Here is a 26,776-nt window from a genome sequence, read left to right as displayed (position 1 = left end):
TGACTATACACTGAGAAAAATTACAACTTGAAAACATGATGATTTCTGACAAATGACAGCTGTTGCATTCTTTCTGCACTTAAAAAGCACACATACCTTTTCCTAGATGTGTATTTATACTCATGTATCTAGCTGTTCCTGTAAGGCTCTTGTGTTCCCGATATGGTATGTGCTTCTTTGTTTCTGGATCTATATACTCCTTTGCCAAACCAAAATCTATAATATGAATGATTTGCTGTGTTTTGTTTCCAGGTCGTCCTATTAAGAAGTTCTCAGGTTTTACATCTCTGTATATCAAGTTCTTTGAATGGACATATTCCATACGAGAAATCTTTAATAAAAGAAAGAAATGATAGTTTAGTTTAAGCTTCTGGCTGCCACATTAAGTTGTGGTAGAAGCTAAATAACTTGCATAGACTTTTATATTTAGAGGAAATCACCCTTCACATCACCTGAAAACCTAAGAGCTGTTGCTCTTAACAAGGTGTCTCCCATTTAAAGTCAATGAAAATTGTGCACATCCTTTAAAAAGATACAGTATGTGGTATACTGGAAAATTGCACGCTGGACATGAGACACAAATCAAGTATATAATAGAAGTTACCTTCTTTAAGAACAGCTGGTACCCAGTATATTTTGTGCACATTAAAACTAAAACCAAAAATTATGCCATCAAGTAGTGAGAAGAAAGTTCCCTTTGGATCTATTACATGTTAAAGGTATAAACAAGAGAAGCAATGGGAGCTCACCAGTATGCATATAACCTCAGCTCTAGCCGGATCATTTTCTATCAAAATGTATATATACAGGAAGAACAGCAAATATTGAATAAAGATGATCTGTGATAATCTGAGCATTTTAAAAATGAACTTTGCCAGTCTGGTTGTAAATAAGATGAATGTGTCTATAGTTGCAGGCCTGTTATACAATTACAGTAATGTTTTAAACAGCTATTCTTACCCTGCTTGGGTAAAAATATCACTACCTATTTAGGGAAGTGGAGGTTCAGTATCATTAATTTTTCATGAGAATTTATTTTAAACACATTCTATCAAAGTAAACAATGCAAGCTTTATTTCCCTTTTTCTCTCTTTCCACATCTACCTATCATCAGATGGGAACCAAATCAGAAAAAAAAAAAATCTTTGTTTAATAATTCTATCCTATTTTAGTATTTCTGGATGGGTTTGGGGATTTGATTTTTTGTTTGCTTGGTTTCTTTCTGAGAATGACCAGGAAAAATATTTATGCTACTTTAGGAGTCCCATCATCCAGCTCCTTTTGTGAATTAAAACTACTTTTATTTCAGGAAAATTTGGGATTTTTTTTTTCTAATTGAGTACATTAAGCTAAAATTCATCATTTCAGACTGTGATTATGAGAACTCAGAAGACACAATGAAATATGTTCATGCAATCATTCTTGAACAAAGTAACAAGAACAAAGTAACTGAAAGTGACATAATATTGTCTTCCTACTAAAACTGCATGGTGGCTCTTTAACAGCCACCAACACCAATTTTAAACACGGACAGTGCAAGTCTCTTAAACGAAATAAGCATTTAATACATTGAAGACTGATTTAGTTATTCTAACAAAAACTCAAGATCTATTCTACTTACCAACTGTATGGCTATCATAAGGACGGTTTTAAGAGAAAATGTTCTACCACACAAGTCAAATAAATCTTCCAGACTAGGTCCAAGTAGTTCTAGCACCATAGCATTATATTTGCCACATGGGCCAAAATAGTAAATCTGAGGTATTCCATCTGGAAAATAAAGATATGAAGTAATTATAAGTGATCAAGAAAGACCAATGAACATATCAATAAAATTCCTATCTGATTTCAAGCTGATCTGAAGCTAAAAATACATTTTTCACACAAAAGCAACAATAAAACCTCATAAATACTACAGGTAAAAGATAAAACAGGAGTAATGACAGTAGTACCAGTTTCATTAAATATTTTATGATTATTACATGTTTGACTAGTGAAAGACTTAAAAAATTAAAATCAGAAGGTTTTAGGTTAACTGTAAATTGAAGCAGGATTTTAAAAAGGTATGAAGAGAGGTTTAAATAAGCTCCTTCCTAAAAAAAAAAAAAAAAAAAAAAAGGCATTTAAACTTTTTAAATTAAGGCTACAACAGAACAACAGATGTACATTCAGGAATAAAACTACCATAGCTATAGAAATAATTTAAAAATACAAAACGAGTACTCAATCCCCAGGTTTAAGGAGACATTAAGTCTGGACTTCATAGCTTTCTATTATCACCTACCTTTAGAAACCAGGCAATCTCAAAGTTCAAAAGTATCAACACTCAAAGACTTATGATCCAATTTCGCTTTTGCCTTTTTGTACATATGGATTGTGTGACTATATAATTCAAAATAACTTGATATCATTGTCTCTACTGATCTTGCACTTCCTCATATGTACAGAACCTCTTCCTCATTCAGCAGAATAAATTTTCTTCACTTAAAGCTGGTTAGTTGAGATTTTTTTTTTTTGCTCTTCAATGTACATCCTCTGTGTTTCATTTACTCTGAATATCCAACTCTGTGAAATGCATTTTTCCTTCAATGTGAGGTATTTTATGGTGTTCATTGTTACAATACTGTACTACACAGAACTACAAAATCTATTTTGAGAATACCCCCTAATGAAATACTGGATTTCACTTTCCATCTCTGTAGATCAGATGCAAGTGTAAAAATTAAACCATCGCTAATTCTGGGTGGTTTCTGAGGTACATCAAAAGTCCCAAGTTTTTCATACCTTGTCACAGCACTACTTACACTCAGGGCACAGATTTATAATTGTGTCCACAATAGCTCTGGGTTAAACAAAGAAAAAAACACAAAAAAAACCCACATCAGAAAAACCCAAACCCTTACTGCTTTAGGAAACTACAAGCAAATAAACACAGCATTTCTGAGACCATTCCAACTAATCTCTTTTCCTAGAATTGAGACTAATGAAAACATAACCCCTAAAAATCCCGTTTAATTCTTCAATTATCTGCAGAGTAGAGCTTCAATTTATTTTTAAAATATGTATAATCATACCCATATCTGTACTAATACACTTAACACACACAATCATAACCATATCAGAAAGACTGCACAAGAGTAGACTACTATTACTAAAAAAAGAGCACAGACCACATTGCACAACAGAATATGGTACAAGGTAGTATTCTTAATTTTAAAAATACCATCCCTAATTATAATTACCCATAATGATAATGGATTCACAGAGCGACAAGAGCCACTGAGGAGTGAGCCTCAAGTCCTCGACAGGACTTGCAAAGAGCTCAGCTACCCCGAGGAGGTGACTCCCCAGGGGAGGAGACAGGAGGCTCGGTGGAAGATTCAAACCGGCCATCAGTGGCCATTGTTAGTCACTTGCTGAGGGGGGTGCCTTGAGAGAGGACGCCTGTGGCACTGGAGCGGAGCCAGGGGAGATCAACGTCCAGACGCCTCACCACAGAGCGGCAAGAGCCACTGAGGAGGGAGCCTCAAGTCCTCGACAGGACTTGCAAAGAGCTCAGCTACTGCGAGGAGGTGACTCACTGGGGGCGGAGACAGGAGGAGTGGCACCAACTGTGAGTGCTTAAAATGTACCCAGGGAGCGTGGCAACCAGGAGCGGGCAAACAGAGCGGGCTGAGGCAGTTTGCGCAGCAGTTCGCGTGGGCAGGCGAGCGGGATGGTGAGCACTCGCTGTACGACCAGGGTCTGGTCTGGGAGCTCTGCCCTGGCCGCTCCGGTGGTGGCCAGCGTAGGCACCCAGACAGAGCCGGTAAGTCGGGAGGTTGCGGTGCAGAGCTTGGAGTGTAGAGAGTGCCTGCACTGGTCTTGTGAGGGAAAGGTGCAGAATGGGCAGGGCTGCGCTCGCTGCTCCCTGATGGAGGCCCTCTCCAGCATGTGGCTGAGCTACGGGATGCTGTCAGTAAGCTGCAAGATGTCAGGGAAGCTGAGAGGAAGCAGGACTGCTTGCTCCAGGACCAAACAGCACAGGGGCCTCAAGATTCCCCTCTAACTCATGGAGGAAAGAAGGGGCTGTTGATCAGGGAAGCTGGGAATTAGTAACAAAAAAAAAACAACAAAAGGAGGAAGAGAGCAATTAAAAGCAAGGGGCTTCCTCCTAAATCTGCTGTACCCACCCAGAACCACTTTGCTGTCCTGCAGGGGGCTGATGAGGAAATGCACCAGAAACAGCCGGCTGGTGCACTGGTACAGAAGATCTCTACTGGTGCCGCCAGGAAAAAGCGGTGGGTTGTAGTAGTAGGGGACTCTGCCTTGAAAGGGACAGAAGCGCTCATCTGTCGGCCTGACCCGGTCGCAAGGGAGGTGTGTTTCCTACCTGGGGCACGGATCAGGGATGTTGAGGAGAGGCTGCCTGCTCTAGTAAGTCCCATGGGCTATTACCCGTTTCTAGCGATACATGTGGGTGCTAGGGATATAGACAGTAGTAGCCTGAGGAGTATAAAGAAGGACTACAGAGCTCTGGGAGAGGTGGTCAGGGGTTCTGAAGCTCAGATAGTCTTTTCGACAATTGTCCAAGACACAGGGGAGGACCTTCCAAAGGCAAGGAGGATTGGACAGGTTAATAAATGGCTAAAATGATGGTGTCATAGTCAAGGGTTTAGGTGTCTTGAACATGGGGCCCACATTTGTAGGCCAGGCCTACTGGCGGCTGGTGGAACTGCTCTGATAAAGAAAGGGAAGAGTGGCTTTGCTGAGGGGCTTGCCAGACATGTCAATGATGCTTTAAACTGGTTGTGTTTGGGGAGGGGAGCATCATTCCATCCCAACACACCCAGTCAGTTGCCAGCACCTATAATAAATACTCTGAGCAATGTAGTAATATTCTAGCCGCTCCAGCCACTGAGCCGGCTTCATTTGGAGCTCGGATCAGATGCCTCTATACAAATGCCCATAGCATGGGGAATAAACAAGAGGAAATAGAGATGTGGGCACATCTACGGGGCTATGATATAATAGGCATCACCGAAACATGGTGGGGTGGCTCCTTTGACTGGAGTGTTGGAATGGAAGGTTACAGGCTTTTTAGAAAAGACAGGCCCAGTAGGAGGGGAGGGGGAGTTGCCCTTTATGTTAGGGATAGGCTGGAGAGTATGGAACTCTCTCCTGGGACAAGTGATCTGTTAACAGAAGGTTTGTGGGTCAGGGTTAAGGGGAAATCGGTGATGGGACACATTACTGTGGGGATATGTTACAGACCGCCTGATCAAGAGGAAACTGTGGATGAAGAACTCTACAGACCAATAGGAAAAGCCTCACGCTCACAGGCCCTTGTTCTCATGGGGGACTTCAACCACCCTGACATCTGCTGGGGTGACGGTACGGCCCGGCACAAGCAATCCAGGAGGTTTCTTGATTGTGTGGAAGACAACTTCCTTCTGCAAGCAATAGAGGAGCCGACGAGGAGAGGTGCCCTGCTTGACCTCGTGCTCACCAACAGGGAAGGGCTCGTTGGAAATGTGACTCTCCAGGGAAGTCTTGGATGCAGTGATCACGAGATGGTCGAATTTGAGGTCCTCAAGACAGTGAGAAGAGCGTGCAGAAAGCTCACTGCCCTGGACTTCAAGAGAGCAGACTTTGGGCTCTTCAGGAACCTGCTTAGCAAGGTTCCATGGGATATCGCCCTACAGGGCAAGGTTGGCCCAAGACTCTTGGTTAACATTCAAGGATCACCTGCTACAAGCTCAGCAGTGTTGCATCCCGACTAGAAGGAAGTGCAGCAGGAGGGCCAGGAGACCTCCTTGGATGGATAAGGAGCTGCTGAGAAAAATTCACAGTCTCGGAAGGCGGACGCAGGGACTGTGAAAACCTAGACCTTGAGCCCACTGTACGAGAGGATCTGATTCATGACTATCTTAAGAACCTGAACGTACACAAGTCCATCGGACCTGATGAAATCCATACGCGGGTCCTGAAGAAGCTGGCGAATGAAGTTAAAAAGCCACTGACCATCATATCTGAAAAATCATGGCAGACAGGTGAAGTTCCTGATGACTGGAAAAAGGGAAATATAACCCCCATTTTCAAGAAGGGGAAAATGGATGACCCGGGGAATTACAGACCAGTCAGTCTCACCTCTGTGCCTGGCAAAATGTGGGAGCAGATTCTCCTGGAGGGCATGCTAGGGCACATGAAAAACAAGGTGCTTGGTGACAGCCAGCATGGCTTCTCTAAGGGGAAAATCCTGCCTGACCAATTTGGCGGCCTTCCATGACGGGGCTACAAAAGTGATGGACGGGGTGGAGTAGTTGACATCATCTGCCTGGACTTGTGCAAAGTGTTCGACACTGTCCCACATGACATCCTTGTCTCTAAATTGAAGAGACATCAGTTTCATAGGTGGACCACTCACTGGATAAAGAACTGGCTGGATGACCTCACTCAAAGAGTTGTGGTCAACGGTTCAATGTCCGCCTGGAGATCAGTAACGAGTGGTGTCCCTCAGGGATCGGTGTTGGGACCAGTCTTGTTTAATATCCTTGTCGCTGACATGGACAATGGAATTGAGTGTGCCCTCAGCGAGTTTGCCGATGACACCAAGCTGTGTGGTTCTTTTGATATACTAGAGGGAAGGAATGCCATCCAGAGGGACCTTGACACACTTGTGAGGTGGGCTGATGCCAACCTCAGGAAGTTTAACTATGACAAGTGCAAGGTCCTACACCTGGGTAGGAGCAATCTCAGGCAGAGCTACAGGTTGGGCAAAAAGGAAATTCAGTGCAGTCCTGTGGAGAAGGACTTGGGGGTGTTAGTCAATGAGAAAATGAACATGAGCCAGCTTCAGTGTGTGCTCACAGCCCAGAAAGCCAACCGTATCCTGGGCTGCATCAAAAGAAGCATGACCAGTAGGTCGACGGAGGTGATCTCTGCCCCTCTATTCTGCTCTCGTGAGACCTGACTTGGAGTATTGTGTGCAGTTCTGGTGTCCTCAACATAAAAAGGACATGGAACTGTTGGAAGAAGTCCAGAGGAGGGCCACGAGGATGATCAGGGGACTGGAGCATCTCCCGTATGAAGACAGGCTGAGAAAGCTGGGGCTGTTCAGCCTAGAGAAGAGAAGGCTGCATGGAGACCTCATAGCAGCCTTCCAGTATCTGAAGGGACCTATAAGAATGCTGGGGAGGGACTATTCATTAGGGACTGTAGTGATAGGACAAGGGGGAACAGGTTAAAACTTAAACAGGGGAAGTTTAGATTGGATATAAGGAGGAAGTTCTTTAGTGTGAGGGTGGTGAGGTACTGGACTGGGTTGCTTGGGGAGGTTGTGAATGCTCCATCCCCAGCAGTGTCCAAGGGCAGGTTGGACGAAGCCTTGGGTGGCATGGTTTAGTGTGAGGTGTACCTGCCCATGGCAGGGGGGTTGGAACTAGATGATCTTGAGGTCCTTTCCAATCCTGAATATTCTATGATTCTATGATTCTATGATTAGAAAATATATTTGTACACATAAGAGGATATCATAACTCTAGAATTCGAATTTTCTGCCTTCATTTTCTGGCATGGTGTAATTACACATGGAAATGTGGATATATGTTCAGCAGTAAATTAAGTTATCCAACAGATGTACGGAAACTTCAGTTAAAAAAATGAAAAAAAAAAACCCAAACAAATAAAACCCACCACAAACTACCTAAGCATATAAAGAGAAATAAAAACCTTGGAATCTGGAAGGAGGTGTAATGCCCTGAAACATATTCAGAGAATCTCTGTTCCTCTATTTGCAAGTTTAAAGACATTAACTCCAAATCATGCTCAAGAGACATTAGTTTCCTCTATTAGAACTGCATCTGCTCTGTGCCTCTTTGTAACATTTTAAAATACTAAACACGCTTCAAAAATATAAAAGCCAGAAGACTGTTGTTACCAGCTTCCACAAGGCAGCTACGGAGTACTGTGTCTAAAGTTTCCCATGTTTATAAAATAATTTCATATTAAGAGTTCAACGTGCTAGAGGTTTGTGATGTTTTTTAATCAAAATAGTCTTACTGCTTTTGCTGAAATACAATAACCTAAAATCCTTCTGTTATTTGCATTATTTCTTCCTGTCCCTAGATCGCCAGAAGAAAAGTCAGAAAGTAACGTTAAGAAAAGCGTATCTAAGGTGCTTTTTTCCCCACAACAGGTATGCAAATGTAAGCTCTTTTATAAAAGTCTTCAAGAATAATGGGTTAAATAAGAAAAACAAAGAAATGAAGAACTATTTTATTGACAGGATATTGCAATACTTATCACCACTTAGAAGCATGTACTTTATTTCCATTTTTAATTAGTCTGACTTCAACTGCACTTTTCAACTGCACACCAAAGCACTTTGGTGTAAGCATATAAGAAGGAAATACTGAGAACTTGTAACATGCATTCCAGCCTTCCTTCTGTGAAATTACAGAAGTCAGTGTTCTTATATATCTTGCTCAAAATCAGTTTTTTTTTTAAAAAGAGGTATCTAAATTATGTGCAGAATTCAGTACTTGTCGCATTGATGTCATTATGAAGTTAAAGTAACGTCCTATTCTTTCACCACTGAAGAAACCTACCTATGGTCAAAAACTAGTGCCACATACTCCCACTTCATTACTAAAACACCTAATTCATTTCTACATTTACAACTCAATACCGTGTCCTTATTTTCAGATTTGAGTCACATCTGCTTATCTCAAGATATTTACACTAGCTCACAAATAAAACATTTTAATTTTAATGGACTCAATTTACTAAAAGCCATTTACAATGCTTAATGTGACTGTGTATCAATTATCATGTTAAGATCTTTTATGGCACATTTGCACCAGTACTCTGCAAAGACACAGTTCAACAACTTGTCACAAACACAAGTATTCCTACTAAGACTACCGAATCTAGCCCAAATCCTCTGAAAGTAAATGAGTACAAAATCCAGCATAGTGCCATATATGGTTTATGACTTGAACTGAAAAAGCATACACAAAGCCAAGCTTACAAAAAAACAAAGCAGAATACACAGAAGGCCATACAATCTCCAGAAATTTAGCACTTTATGGCTACTGAAACCATGATGATTCACGGCAATGTAAAACTCTAAACAAGGAATAAGACATCATGTAAGAAGTATGACTTCAGCACTGCTAAAATGCCATGCTAGAGGCACGTACACAATACTTACACTATATTTCTTATTTACAAAAATAGGAATAAGTTTGCAAAAAACAGAAAACAGCAAAACAAGTGTAAGATTTTTCTAGTACAATACATCTAATATAACCAGCTATTTAAATTACTAAAACAGAATTTGTCATACATTTTTATTGTAAATTTTATTAAATCAAATACCCATCTAACATTGTGGCCTATAAAGTGAACAATAGAGCCTCCTTCAAAATTACAGCTACCTATTACATTTTATACAAAAAACACTGATTGAACTCTGAAATCTGTATGTGATGTCACATTCAAAAATTAATACAAATTTTTGCATTCTGCCAGACTTATGGCAAATGATTATTGTTTCTCAGAAACTTTAACATGCACCTATATAAGCTACATTTGAATTTAAGCAGCTACCATTCTTGCCAGATCCCTTTCACTTACTGTAAGGAAAAAAAAGTACTTTAAATATAAATTGAGAAAAATTTTTACATTTCCTTAAGCCAAATGCTAGAAAGCACTGGCATAAAAAAGAGAGACTGCCAGCAGCATTTTCTCTAGTTTTTGTTGGAATACACTTAAAAACCCCCAAACATCGAGTTATCATCATCATTCACTTAGAAATAAATATTATCACTTTTATATTAATAATTGAGCAGCTTAACTTTTCTGTTAGAAGCGTGTCAGTAGCTGACTCAGTTTTTTCCCCAAATAAGTCACCACAAAACCACAGCAGTCATCAGTACAGAGTAACAATGCATGTGAAAAGATACCTCTTCAGTCAAGAGATTCATACTTATTTAATAGATTAAAAAATACTTCAACTGCTTATTGCTTATTCTCCTACATAACTCCAGTCAAAGTAGAAAGAAAAAAAAAAAGCAGTATAGCATTACAAAAAAATAAAATTAAAAAAACAAGTTTTCCATTTAAAAGCAAATTCTCAGTTACCTATGTAAGATTATAGCTTAAAACAACATTCATGTGAAATTACAAAAAAAGAGAAATTCAGTCTGCATTTATATTGACTGTTAAGATATATGGACAGCTTATGAAGTGACAGAACTCAGACACACAAGTAAGAACTCATAAAACATTATTTACATATGAAAAACTAAGATTACTGTGAACTGAGTTACTCTGCAGTTAACAGCATTTTGTCTTCAACTTTCATTATTACTGACTGTTAGACTCATAATGCAATTGATTTAGAAATTATATGCTAAAATCTGAAATTCTACTGAATTATTACTATATTTAATTACGTACTGGGAGCATTCAATTAATTAATATGTTCACACATGTATCACCATCTTCTTTTCAAACACACTTCAAACACTGGTAACTTCCCTAAATTTAATCCTACAGTAGCAGCAAATACAAGATGCCAATTCCAAAATATTTCAAAAAATGTAAAATAACATGTGTTATTTTACATTGTTTCTGTAAGACCCATGAACAAAAATGATCAGTTGTCACATTAATCCAGCTACAACATACTTCTAGCACTACAATCAAACAGAATTGTTACTAATGTGCTTCCTCGTGATATTGTAAAAATCAATACAGCAAATAAAGTACAATCTACCATCTGAAAAGAAGAAGCATACAATCATAATAAAGTGATGATAATTTTATCCTGGGAAGAGTTATATCAGAACAGATGCTGATACACTGCAATGACACTATGCTGTGCTGCATTTTTCCACAGGCTGAAGGGGAAGGCAGAGGATTAGGTAGAGATGATCTCAATAGCAATCTGAAATCCTACTGGTTTCTCCGACACAAAAGTTTCATTTTTAGTGGTTCACAGTGAATGATTTAAAAATTAAATAAATAAATAAAATCACCTATCACTATCTTAAACACAAGATACCTTCTTCAACATCAAACACAAGGGAAAAAAACATTAACTATGTTACTTTTATACAGTCAACACAAAACTGTGTATTATACGTAGCGTAACAAATCAGAAATTCAAAATATTTCAAACTGACTTGACTAGATTCTCAACAAACCCCACCAATTTGGAGAATCTTAACATGCTCAAAATGCTTAATTACCGAAATAGTGATCTGACTCCACTCTTCTACAACAGCACTTCACCACCATGCACAAATGTTTAGTATTTCCATGGCTGCAACTTCTCAAGACTACATACAGACTTGTTCTTACACCAACAGCATTTACTACTGATACTACCCAAGTATCTGGTAACAATTTTTGTATCTTCTAACCCAACAGTAATTATTTTGCTACCACTGTCTAACTAGTATAATTCTGTTGTGTCTAAGGCAGGCCCTCATGACTATAAAATGGAACAACTTATTTTAGATGGCAATGCAGAGTACATTTACCATGCAATTGATAGTACCAAACCACAAAAGAGACTCTCATGTACAGAATGTAATACTTAGCATTCATTTCATATTGGCCATAACCTTTTAAAATCAGTATCTTTCTCCACAGTGCACTAATACATAACTTATACATGCACTGGCTAATAGTTACCTTGTAAGAAAAATATTTGACTCCCAGTTTTAAGCCTGGAAGTGTTAACTAGCCTTCAGCTGAAAAACAGAAGTACAAAAGAAATTAGATAACATTAACAATACTGAACATCTGCCTTCTTTGAAACATTAATGCAGCAGTTTCAGAAGTCAGATAATCCACAGCTGAACAGCTCTTTTGTCTCTTTCAAAAAATTATCACAAATGAAAAAATAAAATCTGACAATATGCATCCCTTATTGCTATAGACAAGTACTATAGTAACAGCCTGTTCTTAGTAAAACAGCAGCATTTCAGACACAAGCTGTACTAAGGCAGGTTAAGCAGCAAGAACTGCCTGCTATTCTTTTGTTCTGCTTTCCAGAAGGGCAAGTACAAGAGTCCTCATTCACTTGTAAAGACTTCCAGCCATCATGATTAATGACCTACAGAGTTATTGAGAGATGTTAGAAAAAACAGACTATAAAAGTTATATAATTCTTAGTCTTCAACAAGAACAATACATAACTTCTTTAATGTCTATACAGACACCTTATGGCAAAAGGCAATTGAACCATAAATACCGGCCTGTCAAAGAAAGTCAATGAAATAAAGTATTTTAGAAGGTTTCACTAATAAGGTTTTAAGTTTGAAAAATTAAAAAAAATTCTGAGCTTTACTGTTCAATACTCAAATTGAGTCACCAGTTACCGATTCCCCACCCCCCCCCCCGTGCTTCCCTAGTACCTAGTAGGAAAGCACGCAGAACATAGGTGCAGTCAGATTATAGGCACTTTGCATCAAATACATTCATAACTCATCTTCTTACCATGAGGAGAAAGACTGATAGCATAAAAGATGTCCTCAACATAAAAATGACATAGTACTGTTAGAACAAGTCCAGAGGAGGGCCACGAGGATGATCAGGGGACTGGAGCATCTCCCGTATGAAGACAGGCTGAGAAAGCTGGGGCTGGTCAGCCTGGAGAAGACAAGGCTGCGTGGAGACCTCATAGCAGCCTTCCAGTATCTGAAGGGGGCCTACAGGGATGGTGGGGAGGGACTATTCATTAGGGACTGTAGTGATAGGACAAGGGGTAACGGGTTGAAACTTAAACAGCAGAGGTTTAGACTGGATCTAAGGAAGAAATTCTTTCCTGTGAGGGTGGTGAGGTACTGGACTGGGTTGCTTGGGGAGGTAGTGAATGCTCCATCCCCAGCAGTGTTTAAGACCAGGTTGGACAGAGCCTTGGGTGATATGGTTTAGTGTGAGGTGTCCCTGCCCATGGCAGGGGGGTTGGAACTAGATGATCTTGAGGTCCTTTCCAACCCTAACTATTCTATGATTCTATGAAATGATGAAGAAAAAAAAAATCAACAAAAAATATAAAACTGGTTTCTATTAATTTCAGAAGTCTTAGTGCAATTTCTGGTGAGAATTCAAACACAGTTTAAATTGAAATACTGCACTTATGACAATGTATCAGGTTTTCTTATAATTCATACTTGGATCCTAAGAAAATAACACTTTCAGCTAAAATTTTATTACAGTGACAGACATTTTAAAATCTATATGTAGGTTTCTCATTCAGCTGAGTAGAAATTTCTGCATACTGACTAAACTCAAACTTCATGAGGAGAGCATGCTCACAGTTATTGAATAACAAAATTATGGCAGAAAAGACAGCAATATGCATAAAAATCTCTATTGATATATTAAACGAAAACTTAAACAAAAGCTAAATAATGACATGACTAAACTAAGCCATATATTTAAACTAATTTAAGAACCCTTATTAACAGGTTTTAGATCCATTCCCCTGAATAATTCAAAATGTTTCAAAAATGCCTCAGAAGTACATATAATGTTTCCTTGTTTAAGATTCCTCCTTTTTTTTTCCCTAACACCTACATGTTACACATTCACAGGCGTGTTCATTAAAAAGCATACTGGAGAGTAAAGTTACAGATCATAAACTTGCTTTAAGAGTAGATTCTCCCCAAAGGAACAGTTTTGAAATGTTAATGCTTTCTCATACAAGTCAAAAAGTACCTTTTATGAAATACAAAGAATTAATACTCGTAGCTCAAAAGTCCTGTGTACAGAAATTGCACATCTATCATATTTCATGTATTTTTCCCTTTTTCTTTCAGGCAGTACAACTATTAAAAGATCCCTTAATTTTTTTTCACTCAAGAATGTCTTCCATCTTCCTGTCATTCAAGATGCAGAATAGCAGGACTCTTGTGACAGACATTAATTTAAAATTAAAAAAGAAAAAAAAAAAAGGAAAAAATCTAAGTCACAGTATCATTAGAAAATAAGAAAAACAGACATTGCAAGAATAAGTAAGTAAACTTCTAGTAGGCAAATACTTCGTAGTAGACAAATGCCTTGTTCCATCAAGGGCACTCAAAAGATCAGAGTAAGAACTAAGATGCTCTGTTAAAAACATTTAGAAGGTAAGATAATCTGCCGCTCAATAAATTTTCTTGACTTGCTGTCAGGAAGACACTTTGGAAAAATAACCTTATTTTCTTCTAGAACTATTCATTCACATGTTAATGCCTCTGCCTCCTCCCCATACCACCTGCAAATAAACTGGTATTTCATAAGGGCTAAAGGTACTTCATCCCTTAGGCTTCAGGTTATTTCACACTGTCATGGGTTCAGCCGTGGCAGTCATTTTTCTCCTTCTTGTAGCTGGTGCAGTGCTGTGTTTTGACTTCTGGGCTGGGAATAATTGCTTGATAGTGAGCATGTTTTGAGGGTGTTTTTGTTCAAGGCCTTTGTTTTTGTTCAAGTGCCTTTTGTTCAAGGCACGTGTTCTGCCGGGGAGGAGGGGAGTCCGGGAGGAAGGAGAGACAGGACACCTGACCCAGGCTAGCCAATGAGGTATTCCATACCATAGCACGTGATGCCCAGGATGCAACTGGAAGAGAGAGAGCTGGAGGGGTAGAGCTCTGAAGAAAGATGGAGGAGGGAGCATGCGGTGCTCGGCCGGGCAGGGTGGAGTGAGTTATGGGTTGGTGGCTGGTGGGGTGTTGTATTCTTTTTGCTTATTATTTGCTGTATCATTATTATTTGTAGTAGTAAATGGCGGTAGTGATTTTGTGTTATGCCTTAGCTATTAAACCGTTCTTATCTCAATCCGTGGGGGCTACATTCTTTGGATTCTCCTTGCTAACTCTCCGGGAGTTGGGGGACTTGGTTTAAACCACGACACACACTAAGCATGAATAGTAGCATAAACTGTGGAATTAACAGTTCTTATTTGTGAAAAATTTTGCTTCTATGAAATAATGTCTCTGCTTAGAAAATAGTGAAATAAAAAGGAGTATTATTTCCTTTTCACAAGTTGATTCTGAAACCATTTTTTAATAGTTACTTGCTACTAATACACATGTATGCATATATACATGAGAAGACTAAGTGGGAAGGCTATTTAATATAATTAAGTCTACACTTAACTATAATGCTATCAGTCAAACTACAGTAAAACTTGTGTGAATAAACAGCTAAGGAAACGACTATTTCACCATGATTAAGAAAGGCTACAAATGTAGATTTCTATAAGCCTAGAAGTTAGACGGTTCCAGACAACTGGAACTGCTAGTACAGCGAGTAATTATTTATCAGAGAAACCTATCAGCTCACAATAACACACTTCAAATAGTTGTTTGAATAGCTGTTTTACACCTCCTACAATGAACTCTTCTGCACAATGTGCAGGTAAACATTTAGAAAGTAAAATAATCTGCTGCTAAATAAATTTTCTTCACTTGCTGTGAGGAAGATATTTCTTTTATATAAACTTTCCTCAGTTTACTCTCTTACGAAAGTACAACCACTGCCTATAAAGCAACACTATCTATATGGGCAGATCTGCATTTAGAATCTCCTGTTCTAGATAGGAAGTATTAGCTGCTTCCTGAGTTTATCACTTTCCGCTGCTATGTCTGTTGCTGTTTTATATAGTTATACATGGTTTCCACAGTTGGGTAATGTCCCTAACTTGTGGGTTGCTATCTCTTATTAGTTAAGCAGTTAAGATCTCTGTTTTACACTTACTGGTTATTTCACAATGCTAGTCTAGAGTATGCTGACTTTGTACAACTACTTAAAAAAAAAACAGACATTATATACCCTGATGACCTTCTCCAATTTGCAAGCATATAAGACTCGATGGTTGTTCTGCAGCTTGATTTTCCATCCGTGAACAGGAATAAACAATGCTATGTCTTGCAAAGAATTATCTCTAAAGACTCCTGGTTGCAGAGCACTCCTACTAAATCATCAAAAAAAAAAAATTCTATACGAATCAAGAGTATTGGAAAGTATGTCTCCCTAAACAGAAGAGTACAAAATTTTGAAAGCTACCTAACTAGTGAAACACTATCCAGTCTGGCATCAATTATTATATGATCCTGAATTTTAAGTAAAAAAAGTAAAGGCAGTATTTACAAAGTATTAAAACTCACTCTGATGCTCACTTTCACGGCAACAAAATGAAAGTGGTACAAACATGCTCATTTTGTATTTCCCAGCTTTCAGAGATGACTTTTCAGCTTACACAATATTTTATTGGAAGTTTAAGCATAACTTTAAAATCACTGTTAAAAAATCCATGTTGCCTTTGATAATAAAAAAAAACAAATAGTAGAAGTGTGGATAGAGAAATCAGTTATTAGTACTCCACTTTATAGAATCAATTTCTACATTATTAAAAAATGGAAAAATTAACTAACTACATGAACTATGAAAAACTATTCCAGGAATCAAAGGAACATTTTCAAGGAAAGTACGCAAGATTTTTTTTTTTTCCTAGGATATAACTGGTTTAGGGAAGATTTGTACTTACTTTCATAGTTAAGGAAGCTTCATATCCTGCTAACTGACCGCATAAAATTTTGTGAAAGGTACAAAAGTATGTGAGAAGTTTTAGATACAGCTCACATGTAAAAGCAAAAGGTGATAAAAGGATTCAGGCAACCATTATAAGAATACACGTGTAAAGGCACCAAGGGGAGTGAAATGAGAAATTAAAAACTTACACTGCATTTAAACTTTTTAGAAAAGTATTAAGATGCTTAAAATTAGTAATCAGCAACTTATACTGTATGTAAATACTAGAAGTAAATAAAACTGGGACTGAAGGTGTTCAAATATCATAGCACTTTAAACAAAAATGTGATTAGTACACTAGCAGTTTGATCACTTATAGTGCTTATTCAAAGAGACCACACTGGGAATAGTCTAAGACTGCTTAGTTTTAGGTGTACCCATATGCACACACATCCTGTGATATTTAAGACTTATTTAATAAGCCTTAGGATTTTACAGACACACTTTAAAGAGTAGAACAAAGATTCTTACAATATTAGAAAAATATATACATTATCCACTGACTCATGGGGCTTTCTTCTGCTTTAAGTGGAACGTGTTGCCCAGAGAAGCTGTGGCTTCCCTATCCCTGGCATTGTTGAAGGTCAGGCTGGATGGGGTTGGAGAAACCTAGTCTAGTGGAAAGTGTCCCTGACAGTGGCAGAGGGGTTGGAACTAGATGAGCTTTAAGGTTCTTTCCAACCCAAACTGTTCTATGATATTAATAAATAGACTTATCCCCCTAAATCAGAAAACTGTCGAAAACTGATCCTGGATTATATCACAGTAAAATGCATGATACTGCTTTTTACCTCCAGATCCTAGCTGCTTGTAGAATCTGTATTCCAAATGTAGCTGTGGTGCTCTCGACTTCATTGGCTCCTGATTTAAAAACAAAAACAACATTTAAAACAAAGCCTCTCTGCCAAAGCCTAAAAACTAATAGTTACCTGCTACCAGCCAAACTAACCGTATGGCTTCCAAGTCACATGGAAAGGTTGAACGTTTCTTCCAAAATGACTGGAAATTAAGCAAGTAAAAAACCTAAACCTCAGTCAGGTGAGACTAGAGTATACAGGAACACTTACATCTTGTATTGCTCCACAAGACTGGGGTCCAACATGCAAACCCAATCACAGGCCCACAATGGAATAGTTAAACAATAATCTATTTCTCCAAATCATATGGGTGATGTGTCATGCAGCTCTCAAAAGGTGACACTGATATGCATCTTAACAGATCGAAAATACTCTCCATAAACCTATTATACATAATAGCTAAATCTTAATTAAAAAAAAAGAAGTTTTGTCCTAGGATCTGGGCGGGGGGGGGGGGGGGGGGGGGGGAAGGGAACCGGGGGAACGGGACAGAGGACGGACAACAAATCACCAAAGAGTAATAGTTTAGCAGAAATCAAGTAGCATTAGTGTACGCTGTAAATCCAAACCAACAAAAAAAAAAGTTTTTAGTTTAAAGCTTTCTTCTCACCACATAATTTAGGTAAGTTAATGAAATCCTAGTTCTGTGTTTTACATACACAGATGTAACAGTCTCACAGAATAAAGTGACTGAGATCAAGCACATGAACACACAAGCAGCCTAAATGAACGCACTCACTTCTCAAGTATTTCCTTTAGCAGAGTAAAGATACATATCACAAGATTCTTAAAACAGTTTCCTACATCATCTTTTAGAATATATGCCCGGTTTCTTGCAATATGTAACATCTTCCAATGTATCAGTATAACCTGGACATTCACAGCATATTATTAACTTTGACTAAGGTGCTCATCTCTTTCGTCATACCATCTTCTCTAGAATCCAATAGCTCATTGTCCAGTGTTGTTTCCCAGTGGCACATCTAGGCCATAGAAACCATAGGACTATGTGTAATAATGAGAAAATCACTCCTCCTCAACCCATCTCCTTCCAACATGCAGATGTTTCAAACTGCACTACTATTACAGCCAAGCAGTACAAGTAGTACAAGTAATCCCTGCTACTGTACATTTATGCATTTGATTTTGCCAGGATGCCAAAGGTTGTGGCCCAGAAGTAAATAGGTGTCAATGTAACAGTTTCTAAGATAGATAGATAGACAGAGTAAATAAATAAGTAAATAAAATGCAACATGTGCTTTTTGTGCTCCAGTGCATTCATTCTATCTGAACACTGGAATTCTTTGCAAAAAAATGAGCATCAAATTTTTAAAACAAAGAGGTGCTGATACTTCACAAACAGAATTACTAAGGTAAGACTAACTGAGCCACCAAAGGCTTGATGGTTATAAGAACACATGAAATTTACTGTCAGGTATTAAAGACAGATATCCCTTAACAAAATGCTTCACTGTAAACATGGGCCTAATCAAATCAGTATAGCTATCAACCTTTAGTACTCAGCTTTCAGAGGTGTAAGTAAATCCACTATGAAGCATGCTACTGAAACATTTTAACCCACTGCAAAACCACACAAGCGTAATTATAAGTTTGCTTTGAGTAGTATTACACAAGTCTGTATACCACTCTCTACATAGTCTCTAAATAAAGCTTGTAATTTTGCCTGCTAAGAAGAAAATATTTTAGTCCATAAAACTGTCAGCTGCATGTCTGCTGAATATACTAAGATAAGACACTGGCTTATGAGCAGTTTGATTTTCTTCAATTATACAGTTTTGCCTTCAACTGATAGTACCTTAATAACTTAATTGCCACTCAATATTACAAGATGGCCCCACTATAAGGGTGAACAATAGCTTGTAGATATTAAACCCATTTAAATAGAAAAAAAAATCCTAGCAAAAGGAAGCAGCTTCCAATTTTTTACATACACATCTACACATTTTCAAATTGATGCTACCTGTTCCAGTCATCAGCAGGAAACAGTTCTGGTAAGGTTCTAGAAGGCAAATGTTCTAAAATAGTTAAACAAGTCTACTTGACAAGTGCACACCAGCCAAAGACTGAAGTTAAACCCTGTCTAGCAGAGAGACAATACTTTTACTCCCTCCAGTAATGGTGAAAAAACTGTGGTAATGTGTACTTGTAGTCCACTTACTGGCTAAATGTCTTCTGGAATTACCTTATTTTTGTAAGGAGGCTTAGGTATCTTCCTTACTGTTGAGTAACTCCAAACATACTGAGGAAACACAACCTTAGGTTCAACACAACTTGTGAGAGGGCAAGCAGTGTAAGTTCTTCACATAAAATTTGTTTTGTTCCTGTACATCTGACTTTGCAGTATGCAGTGAACTACTTATAAATGAGAAAAGACAGATGGATAAGGATAAACCAAGACAAAGGCAAGTTAAATGTAATCTTCCACCATACTAGTGAAGAATATACCACCATAACTAAACTTTAATGAATAAGTTTAAAAAGCTACTAAAGAATTAGAACAATGGCAAATACTAGATCTTTCCTTTTTATTAGTATTTTAGCATCTAAAAATAAGCTTGGGAACACGTAACTGCTCAAACATCATGTTAATCCCAGAGGACTCAGAAGCCAACTCTTCCTCATACCAAAATAAATTAACGTATTTTGTTTACTTAAAAAAACCTCAAGTCTTCTTACTGAATTAACAAGAAAGAACTGTTCCAGGATTCCTGTAATCTTCTGTACATGACCTCAACTATGCTACTTTTACATTCAAGTCTAATAATTTCAAAGTTTCTATGTTAAAAAAATAGCTTGTTTTGTCCCAGCAAAACAGTATTTCTCTCTCATAATGAGGGACTGAGGGTTCTGCTGCCTTCAAAGAACTGATACATAATTTACTAAACACCAGCTACTTGAGCAGCAGAAACAAGAGCTCCTCAGTTCCTCAGAAAGGTTCTTTTGAACCCAGTGTTTTCTATGCTTTTTTTCTTTTGTAGGATGCTGTCCTGGTTTGAGCAGTAGCAGTCATTTTTTCTCCTTCTTGGTAGCTGGTGCAGTGCTGTGTTTTGACTTTCGGGCTGAGAACGGTTGCTGATAGCAAGTATGTTTTAAGTTACTGCTCAAATGTTTGGTTCTGTCCAAGGCCTTTCCTGAGCTCATGCTCTGCCAGGGAGGAGGGGAGGCCAGGAGGAAGCAGAGACAGGACACCTGACCCAGGCTAGCCAAAGAGGTATTCCATACCATAGCATGTCATGCCCAGGGTGTAACCGGGAGAGAGCCGGAAGGGCTGGAGCTCTGGGGGGATGGAGGAGGTATCGGTCGGTGCTCAGTGGGGCAGGGTGGGGTGAGTTATGGGTCGGTGGCTGGTGAGGTGTCGTATTCTCTTTACTTGTTATTGGCTTTATCATTATTATTTGTAGTAGCAGTGGCAGTAGTGATTTGTGTTATACCTTAGCTATTAAACTGTGCTTATCTCAATCCATGGGGGCTACATTCTTTGGATTCTCCTTCCTAACTCTCCGGGAGTTGGGGGAGCAAGGGGAGGGAGTGAGTAACGAGCTGTGCGGACTTGGTTTAAACCACGACAGATGCACTCAAACAAAAGGGTAAAGACATGTGAAATGTGAAATCTGTTTCAAGTTCATAATGTGTGGCAGTTTTCTGCAGTTATTTTTGTGCCCAACACAAGGCTGAAGGGCTCTGAGAAAAGAGGCAGTTTACTTATTCTGAACTTAAGGTTAAAAATTTTCAAGAGCCCTGGCATTGACCCAAAGCACAATATAAACACAGTTATTACTTACTTTTTGTCTTATTAGTAATCCAATGAGAACTCAGTATACCTTCTCTCTCTACTTCATACTTTCTTAAGCAACAGGAAACAAAAGCTATTTCCAGGAAAAATATCTTTAAGAGACAGGGCTCTTGTTACAGGAAAAGATCAGTTTAATAAACAGAGTTACACTTGATTTAGATTTAGTACAGTCTGCAAGAGAGGTTCTGAAATGCCATCATTCTAGACTGCACTGATTTTGTTAAAAAAGGATTAAAAAAAAAAAAACCCAACCCACCATGATACCATTCCAGCCTTGGAACCAACCACTATCTTCTTTCCACACCCCCCACTTAGAATTTTAAGGACTAAAATTTTAACAGCTACATAATTAATGAATCAATGAGTTAAAGATTACAGATTAATGAGCAGTACTTCACGTTTGCTATCTTTCACATTAAGATAGAAAGAAAAATAGACTTATTTCCAGAAGCAGATCAAGCAGAATTTCTTCATTTAATATTTCAATAGTGGCTAAGCATCCTGCAGAGGAGGTAAGTCTGGGCTATGTAGAAATTTGTCAAAGGGAAAGGGAAAAAGAATGAGGGAGGGGTAAGAACTGAATATGGAATAGGAGGTTTAAGTGAAGTAGAGGGTCATATAATAGAGGAAGCAAATTTAACAATAAATGAAGAAGAGTGGAGGACAAGTATAATTCATGTATATCAAATCCTTATTGCTGAAGAACTACCTGATCACAAGAAACCAATTTGTATATTAATAGACCAGCAGAAACGTACAAACACCACTAGACACTGCACAACTGATAAAGTCCAGGTGTTAAGGGTCTCATTCCAGTTCTTTAAAAAGTCTGTTCAAACCTTTCAAAGCTGAGTACCTGACCAGACCATAATAAAAGAGCCAGATTAAGAGTAAAATCCTGGAACTGTACACATTTTACCAGAATAAATATACGCCTTTACATAGAAACTTTATATATATAAAATGCATACATTGTATGACCACAAAAAAAACCTGATTCGACAATTTCATTAAACCAGTAAGTCATGAAGTTGACATAAGCATCATAACCAGGAACACACAGGTATAATTTTGATCATAGGGGAAACAATAACACAAGAAAAACTTTAAGTCAAAAGAGTAGTTATAAAATCCATTTACATTTAACATCAGAAGCACTCCTGCAAACTGCTGTATAAATGCAGTCATTATACCTCATGCTCTTGAGAGAAACCTATACAATCCTCCTGCACTAGAGTACACTGTTACCATCTATATACAAAACATCTGGCATAGGAAACATCTTGCTGCTCGCAAGAAAACAGTAAGTCAGCAATGGAATGCTACCATGATGAATATTATTTTAGGATGCTGCAGGAGAGATATTACCACAGCCATAGGTGCCAAGGGTAACTGCTCAAGCTAGAATACATATATAATTCAAGTAACCCCATTCAAGAGGGCTAAACCTGAACTATAGAGGTACAAAACAGAGGAAATTAACAGTGACTCATTTAGAATAACAAGTACTGAACATAGGCCTAATAACTGCTCTCAAAGCACAAAGGGAATAAGCCCAGAGATAGGGAAAAAAACCTGTTAGGATTACATTTTAAACGGGAGAGGACTGTACACCACAAGCAAGTGCAACCTACCTAGCTGTTAGTAAAAAAGTCTTGGCACTGTCTCCAATAGGAGGAAAAAAAAAAAAGTAAAAAAAGCAAAATTCACCTAAATCCTGCAATTTGATGCAGCTGCCTTTAACAGATTGAACCTTGTAGAGATGAAAGCTATAAGAAAAAAAAAAAAAAGAACCATATGAAAAGAAAATGTTAGTTCTACCTGCTAGCAAATGTATTTTTACTTTAGAATGATGATGCAAGCTCCAGTGTTGATCTTCTCTGTGATCCCTTCCATCTGCTGTTTATTGCAAAGACACTTCAGCTTTTCATACCACTAACATAAGAGGATAACTCAAAAAATTAACTACATATTCAGAGTTCAAGCACTAGTAATAAATTACAGACATACTTTACTACACTGGCTCTTTAGTGACTTTGAAGTAAGTTATTCAATAATGATGCATCAAGCTTTTTCTACAGTTCTAAGATTGAGTAGTTTGGAAACAAAGTAAAAGGTGAAAAGCATCTTTGAATGTTTAAAGGGGTTGAAATAGTTGCCGAGTTTATTAATAGTTATATATATAATGAAATGGTTTCACCAAAACCCCACTGATTAGATTAAAAAGTTCTCTTGCTCCACATCATGAAGTAATTAATTAAATAAAACTCACTACCTTGCAAACTATGCCTAAATGTGCTTTATATTAAACAGCCTTTAACTAGAAGATTTCTCAGACCATTTTCAAGTTCTACTAAACATACAGAATAAGTTCAAGATATTTTAAACAAAAATTAATTTAAATCTGGTGTAACATACACATACACGTCCTCAAAACTGCATCCATTGTTTCTCCTTCAAGCTGCAAGCTTGAATGTTTGAAATCTGTTAACTACTTTCGAAATAAAAACTGATATTGCTATACTTGCTTAGAAAAATATTTATAAATATTTTTCAGGAGTTTGTGGTATGTATTTGTAACACTTTTCAGATTCCCCATCTAAAGTCATGTATTTCTGTTTCCATAGTTTACCTTTCACTTTATGGAACCAGAAATTCACCATACTATTCCACGCAAAATTTTCTGTTCTACTGCAGCAAAAGGAAATTAATGGAAGTCCTAAAATTCATTCAATAACAAAAAGTAAACAACTGAATTTCACCTTGAAATACACTGGTTAACAAAAAAAAAGTTATTTACCACGATGTTAAAAAGTATCCAGGAGCAAAACATGAAGTAAACCGAGTACTTTGGATTAAAGCATCAGAAAATAAAGAACAATGACGTATTAACAAAATATCCATATTTACCATGCTTGTAAGTGAAGGAAGCATTTTACACATCATTGCAAATAAAACATGTCTGTCAAAACAGATATGCAATTCCAATATTACAAATGAAAAATATTTTGGGGCAGGAGTAAGGGTGTTAAAGTAACAAGCGGTCTGCAAAATTTCCAGAGCTTCTCTGTAGTCACCTGAAGTCAGTTGGTTTCACATTAAATTTGGTGTTCCTCTACTTGTTGCATAGAAAAAGAATCTACTAAGATGCCTGCTGAGCTTATCCTTGATGCAGCAGTTAATCATCAGCTTCACAAATACAGACATAGCTATGAGAACAGTGACAATTAACACCGCTTTTATTCAATGTGGACCAAGAATATAATTTTATTCAATGTGGATCAAGAATATAATTTCTATCACTAACTGCTTTCATCTAGTCAATTGAAAACATACAAGACTATTAAGGATTTCAATTAAACCATTATATATGAAAGGAAAATTATGATTAGTTTCTTATCCCAAATACTTTTTTTTTAAAAAATTTACTTACCATTTTAATTGCCACATATTCATTCGTGTATAGATTTTTTCCTTGAAAAAAAAAACAAAAAACAAAAATGTGAGACATTGGCTTTCTTTTTCAAGTAAAATGCCACTTAAACCTTGAGAAAGCCTTTGAAATATTTTTGATTGAAGGTGCTAGGTGTCCTGCTAGTGATTAAAAAAAAATGTGGCTTTATTAGCCAGATACAACACTTTGAAGAGAACTTTATTCTTGAATAGTGCAAAAAAAGGCAGTTTCAGCTATTTCATAAAGTTTGCAAAAGTTTTATACACTAGAAGAGTTGAAAATTAGTAAACCAGTGTAAGTAGGATGTGATATTCTACATTTCCATATTGCTGAAAACTGTTTACCATTTATTTTTAAATTATCATATGGTTTTGGAACACCAGACACTGATTAAAGTTAGAATTAACTAGGATTCTTTTTTTCCCCTCAATTCTGTTATTTACTAAGCTTAAAGTTACAATAAACAGGATAAGGATATTAACAAGTTAAATGCTTATACCATTTGGAAAATGTGTCTTGTGCTCTTAAAGTGATTCTGTAACTGGATAAGCATATTTCAACAAGCTTTTATTCACATCGTATGCAATGACTAAGTATCACACAAGCTTTACAGGTGCAGAATTAACAAATAGCAGGCAAAGAATAAAATAAGTTGTCACTTCTAACACTTTCCAATTATCTACAGTCTTCAAATGAGTTTTGTGCATACTGTTTTTAATGAGAAGCCTTTCTAACACTTTCCAATTATCTACAGTCTTCAAATGAGTTTTGTGCATACTGTTTTTAATGAGAAGCCTTTCTCTTTTCTCTGTACTGTTATTCGTATCTGAATATTCCATGTTTAGCTCAGTTTTGTTAAAGAAAACAGGGAAAAGATCCAGACCAAGGCAAAATGGTTCCCTGTGAAGGCAGTTACATTTATAGCCAGACTATGATCTTGGCTCTAACACTTGTGAGACACTTTTGCAAAGGTGAAAAAAAAAATGCATTAAAATCAAATGACTGTTAAGGAATCATCTTTACAAGCACAAAATTACCTGAGGGCTTTACAACAATAAACATAGTATCAGAATAGGCAGCATGACTTGATCTGACCACTGAAAGCATGGGTAACTCCAAGACCTACCCAGGGCCCCAAGAAATCCAGACATCTTCAGCTATTTCTTATAGTCATTTGAGTTATGTTTTTAACAAAAAGTGTGCTTTGTTTGAAGCACAACTTCACTGCTTTAACAACTTTATTTCTCCTTTAAGTTTTTAAGATTCAACCCTAAAATACATGTTCAAAACATATTCCTGTTTGCAGGAGTACATAAAACAAAGTGCTTGTGTACATCCCTGTAGGAAGGATGCCCACTTTAAGTTACCTGCTACTGTAATGTAAATGCAAAAATAAATTTAAATCAGAATCTCTAATACCAATTTTAACTCCTGCTTTCATAAACTTACATTTAACACATTTTGACCCACGAGTAACAGTAAATATTTGAAATATCTACTATATGTGCAGATAATGCAGACATTAAAAAAAGAAAGGTTATACTTGTCCTGGTGGCTAATGCAGGCCAGTACACTAAACTATTAGTTTCCTCCTATTTTACTTGTTTGTCATATTTTATGTCAGTACTATCAGACTTTAAGTCTTAACTACACCAATATTGTATTTAGAATGAAATAGATTATTTCACTGGTATCTGCTGCAAGCAAATTGAGTTAATCTGATATTGATCTGAAATAGGTAGTCAACTCTGTACATTGTGAACAATATAACCGACAGGAAAAAAATTAACTTCATTATTTTACAGTTGCCTTCAGTAATAAATATGACATTACAGGTTGATTTAGTCCATGGAGTGGTTTAAAAGAAAAATTAGCATTCAAAGCCAGTTTGGAAAAGTTCAGGGAAAGCTGAAGGCAGTTTCAGCTTGACTTGTGACCCACAGTGGTACACAACACTGTAAAGGTCAAAATATATCGACCTTGTTTTAACTACTAATAGGAATAACAAGAGTACCTCTTATTGAGACTGTGTTAAATTCACTATCCCCAGTCAGAGCTCCCAATGTTATCTTTCATTTCTCT

General features: G+C 37.4%; 1 protein-coding gene across 1 annotated transcript in view; it reads right to left on the bottom strand.

Moving 5' to 3' along the window:
• CSNK1G3 (casein kinase 1 gamma 3) overlaps positions 1-26,776 on the bottom strand; it is an 87,724-nt gene that overhangs the window by 39,302 nt on the left and 21,646 nt on the right. Inside the window, exons 3-6 of the mRNA XM_034073098.1 lie at positions 24,674-24,714; positions 17,361-17,430; positions 1,622-1,770; positions 97-331 (exon numbers count right to left, since the gene is read on the bottom strand). Coding sequence (XP_033928989.1) covers positions 97-331; positions 1,622-1,770; positions 17,361-17,430; positions 24,674-24,714 — 495 coding nt within the window. The remainder of the gene's footprint in view (positions 1-96; positions 332-1,621; positions 1,771-17,360; positions 17,431-24,673; positions 24,715-26,776) is intronic.

This window comes from Melopsittacus undulatus, chromosome Z (assembly GCF_012275295.1).
Source record: "Melopsittacus undulatus isolate bMelUnd1 chromosome Z, bMelUnd1.mat.Z, whole genome shotgun sequence".
NCBI classification, from domain to species: Eukaryota; Metazoa; Chordata; class Aves; order Psittaciformes; family Psittaculidae; genus Melopsittacus; species Melopsittacus undulatus.
This window is presented reverse-complemented; position numbering and strand designations above follow the sequence as displayed.